At 25.9% G+C, this 4842-nt stretch overlaps 1 protein-coding gene across 1 annotated transcript; it reads right to left on the bottom strand.

Annotated features, from left to right (window-relative positions):
• LOC107628044 (NDR1/HIN1-like protein 10) lies at window positions 525-1283 on the bottom strand. Its single transcript, XM_016330848.2, has one exon. The coding sequence runs from the start codon at window positions 1222-1224 to the stop codon at window positions 526-528; it is 699 nt and encodes a 232-aa protein (XP_016186334.1). The 5' UTR covers window positions 1225-1283; the 3' UTR covers window position 525.

The raw sequence follows: 4842 nt of genomic DNA, 5'->3' as shown, positions 1-4842 counted from the left end.
GGAAGGAATCCAATGAATCAAGAAGTAATGATAAATAAAACAACACAAAGTACTGGGTACTTAGGATTGAGGATTGTCCAATTCATTCGGATACTTAAAATTGGAGGTTGTATAATTTGTTGACTAAAAAAAAAACACAAACCAACTTGAATTGTTGGAATGATCATCTCAAATTTATTCATTTTTTTAAATAAGTATCGAGTATTTAAATTTTATTCTATACATATAACAACTCATTAACCACCAGCAATAAACTTTTAAATAGAACTCAAATTTGTGATAAATTAAGCATTAATTTGTCACATTAAAAAATACTGTGAATAACCAAAAAGATAAAATAACACAATTTTATACTCTAATTTCTTTTTTTTTTTCTAGATAGATTAGACAACTCTTAATCTTAGGTACTATACATATCCACACACTTACCATATTTTTTTTAGTCGATTGCAACAAATAAAATTTAAACCCAAAACCTCTAGATAAAAAAAAAATTATGCTATTTGAACTATAGTCGGCTATATTCTAAACCCACTTGACATTAACCTTGCACTTCTTGGGCTCAAATCTAGCACCCACCACTTTCCCATTAGAACCACTCAAAGGAACCTTAATCCCACACTTAACCGTAGCTTTTGAGTTAATAAACTTAATATTATTAAATATAAAACCACCAAGCCCAAACCTTATGTCAAAATGCAACTTCACATAAATATCAAAATCCCCATCTCTCTTGTCTTGGTCAAACTTAGAGCGTTGACTCTGATCAAGAACCAAAACTTTTGTACCCTTGAACACACCACTCATCCTATCCGTGTGCTTAGAATCTTGTCTGAAAGAATTCAGCCATGTGATGACATCAATTGTGGAGAATCTAGAACCTTGGTAGAACACATTGCCCTCAACTTTGTCATAGTAGAATCCAAGCTTTTTGTTTGGGTTATGTGAAGTGAAATTTAGTACAAGTTTGTAATGTAACAATGTACTAGTGTAGTTGAATTGTGTGAGACTTGCTTGTGTGACAGAGAATTTGAAGGGTCTTGGTTGAACTATGATAAGGGATATGATGAATAAAAGAACAATTAGGGTTATGATTGATAGTAGAATCTTCCAAAAGATGTTGAAAATGCGGCAACAACAATTTCTTCTTCTACGGTTATTATTTGGAGGAATTGAAGGGCCATAGTATGAGCCATTCAATTGGGATTGCTTATTTTCAGCCATATGTATGTGCAAGAATATATTTATGAGAGATATATGAAGATTTATTTGATAAGTAAATGTTATGAGTATATATGTTATGTACTTATGTATATATATATAGGATAAGATGAAGGAGTGTTGAAAATTCTATGAAATCAATTTATGGATAATGTTATGTACTTTGCTTGTTAATGTGATTTATGCCCACTTGCCTAATTCAATTTCATCATGGAATTGAAGATCATGTAGCAACTTGGAAGTGTACCAAAAGAAAAAAAATAAATAGGTTAGAAGCATGTTGGGGTTGACCAGTTTGGTGGAAATTCAATGTTTTCTTTTTTCTTTGATTGGACCGAGACCTAAGTGGTTTGAGTAAATGAAATAAAACTAGATATTTTAATAATAGTCCAATTCAATCAAATTGAGTTAGTTGAGTGATTAACTTATTTGTTCACTTAAACAAATTTAAAAGTTTAAATTTTATATTGTGTATATAGTAATTCTAATCCTAAAATATTGGTTAAGTCTTTAAATATAGTTCAGATTCACGACAAAATTAGTTTTTATCTATCGAGTTAAAAAATATTAATAACATAAAAAAATAAATAAATAAAGTCCAAATTATAATTCTAAAACTAATGATAGATAAATAAATAAATAAAGGGTATGCGAAAAAAGAAAAACTTAATACGGAATTAATCTAGAGAGCCACTCAGATAAAGACGCTTAAAACATCTTTTTTTAAAGATGTTTTTCAGTAATTAAAATTTAACATATATAATCGATTAAATTATGTTATTTTTGTCAAAATTAGGCTAGGCAAATTGATTTAACCGAAAAAATGGTGAATCAAATCTTGAACTGGTCTAAATTAATATTATTTTTTTTATATAAAAAATGACTACAATACCTTTATTATAGAAAATGATTAAAATACTCTTATTATATATACTAAATCCTAACCGTTCTATCTGATAGTTACTTTAATTTGCTTTAAGTTAATCAACTTTTATATGGCTTCTTTTAACATAATTGCTCCGAAAGAGGATAAAGATATCATTTTCTAAGATTTTAAATATTATAAAGAAAAAAAGGACTCACAAAGACTTATAGTCAATAGTGATGACAATGAGAGATGTGATTGATTAATTGTTGTGTTCTACTCTTACGTGTGGAAAGGTTCATCTAAGGTAGCTGAATTCGGGTGCTTATAGCATAAATGTTCATCATGCTATGAGTTTTTAACATCAAATTCAATCATAGATATTTAGACCACAAAATTTACAGAATTAAGATGATGTAAATTTCTTGATAGTAATTCATAGAATATTATCTCTAATATGTAATTTTACCTTAAAAATTTAGGCTAAAATATTTAAATATGGATATAAATTTAGTATAATCCTTTAAAATGTGGTGATTTTTCGCAAATTACATCTATGAGAAAGTTTATTTTATTTTTTTATTGTCTTTCATAACCTGCAATTTTTTTTTAAAATTTTGTGATTTGCAAAAAAAAAAAAATTACAATTTATACAAAATAAGTCAATCTAAACACATAATAATATTAGACTTTTTCATATCCTGCAAAAAAAAACAGATAATTTATACCGTCGTAAAATTCTTTAAATTTTATTTTAACGCATTACACGAAAATTAATTATATTTTAAATTAATTTTTGAAAATTTTATTCATTGAAAAAGAATTTATTCTAATTTCCTTATATTTACTCATAAAAATTGCGGGTTGGAGTCACATACACTCCTAACTTTAAAATAATAATAAACATAACAATAATTAAGATGATAAATATCTAATATTAAAGAGCCAATAAATTATAACTCAAATAGTATAATCTTTCTATATTTATCTAAGAGATCGTGGATTCGAGGCCTCCTATCTTTAATTAAAAAAAAAAAATTTACTCACCCTAATTAGTAATATCATTGAATTTGAGTGCGTGTGTAGAAAAAAATGAATTAAAGAAGGTTCTCTTTACTTTTGCCAAATCATGACGGTGCTCAACACTGCCAAGCAAAGCCACATGATCCTAATAATAACTATGTGCTGATGAATTGGGTCATCATCATATATAATAGACATAATTTTGATTTTGATTAGAGAATAGGAGATAAAGATAAGGACCATTCATGTACACACATAATGCTATGAAAGCAATTTATTAATTATTTCTTTATTTCCACCAATATTTTCAATTTATTAATTATTATTAATTGGCAAAGTAGGTGAGCCTATTTTTGAAAAGGACTACCACCACTATATGCCATGTGGATCAACATAACACTATGTATGTTATTTCAAAAGAAGCCCACAACTTCCTTCAATAATTCATATCCATTCTTATACAGATAGAAATTAACTACTTGTGCTAGTTTCTAGAGGCTTCAATAATGTATTTGATGCAACTTTTTATAAATCTTAATAAAATATATCAATTTTCTAATTTTTTTTATGCAACGATTATTCAATAGTCATATATAATTTAGAAATAAAAATAATTTCTAATTATTCTAATTGAAACTAATCAATCCTAATTTTTTATTAATAATAATAGATCTATCTAACCCTAATGGTAGGCTAACTAGGCTTAAATTGTATCAACTAGAATAAAATATAAAATTACTGATGATTAAGAAAATTCAAAAAATACATCCATATTAGGTTTCAAAAAAATTTTAGATGAGACACTTTAATTTTTAATAATTTTGTATTATTTTAAAAATACATCCACAATGATTATTTCACAAAAGAGATATTTTTTCAGATTTAAGTATTTTGTGATAAGATTTGTTAGTAATTTATTTATCCAATGCAATACATATTAAAAATTTTATTAAAAAACAATAAAAGACTAATCCATGTCTGATGAAATAATTCTTTTAGACTTTCAAAATAATAAAAAATATTAAAATCTAAAATATGCACTAACCTAAAATTTAGTGAAAATTAATTTGAGTGGTTAGTTATTACTTTAAAAAATTGTTTTTCATTTCATTATGTATGTTGATAATATGGAAAGTTTTCAAATATACCGTTGTATCAGTATTTCAATGATTTTTAATCGTTGATCTTAATTATATATATTATATATATTTTTTTTATAATTAAGATCAATGATTAAAAATCATTAAAATACTGGTATGACGGTACACTTAGAAATTTTCCAATAACGTGATGCAACTACCTTTTCTACTATGTATTTATAAATGTGGAACATCCCTACAAAGTGCCATTTTTATAACACTAGGGTTCGCATGTACATCAATTATTCAAATGGAACATGTATAGCATAGCTACATGGATCTATAAAGGAAGAAAATTCAAAGAAGATAACAAAAGTGGTCCTTGCTATAAAGTGTGGATAAAACATACCAAGAGGAATATAAACATGTGAATATATACATGTATATACCAATATAAACAAAATAACAGAAAAACCAAAAAATAATAAGCCAAATAAACGAGAATAAAATGTGAGAAATTCAGAATTATTGAGAAAACGAAAGAAAAAGACTCTGGGTGCTCCATCTCACACTCATTTGTTATCCAAATTAATTAACCAAAAATAAATAAAATTATGACTTTATTATATTTTGATAATAATTTGTAATGTAATT

The sequence above is a fragment of the Arachis ipaensis genome, chromosome B02, assembly GCF_000816755.2.
Source record: "Arachis ipaensis cultivar K30076 chromosome B02, Araip1.1, whole genome shotgun sequence".
NCBI lineage: Eukaryota > Viridiplantae > Streptophyta > Magnoliopsida > Fabales > Fabaceae > Arachis > Arachis ipaensis.
The sequence above is the reverse complement of the archived record's forward strand: the minus strand, read 5'-3'. Positions and strand labels throughout refer to the sequence as shown.

Coding starts and splice junctions, on each gene's coding strand:
- LOC107628044 (XM_016330848.2), bottom strand. CDS start 1,224: ATGGCTGAAAATAAGCAATCCCAATTGAATGGCTCATACTATGGCCCT.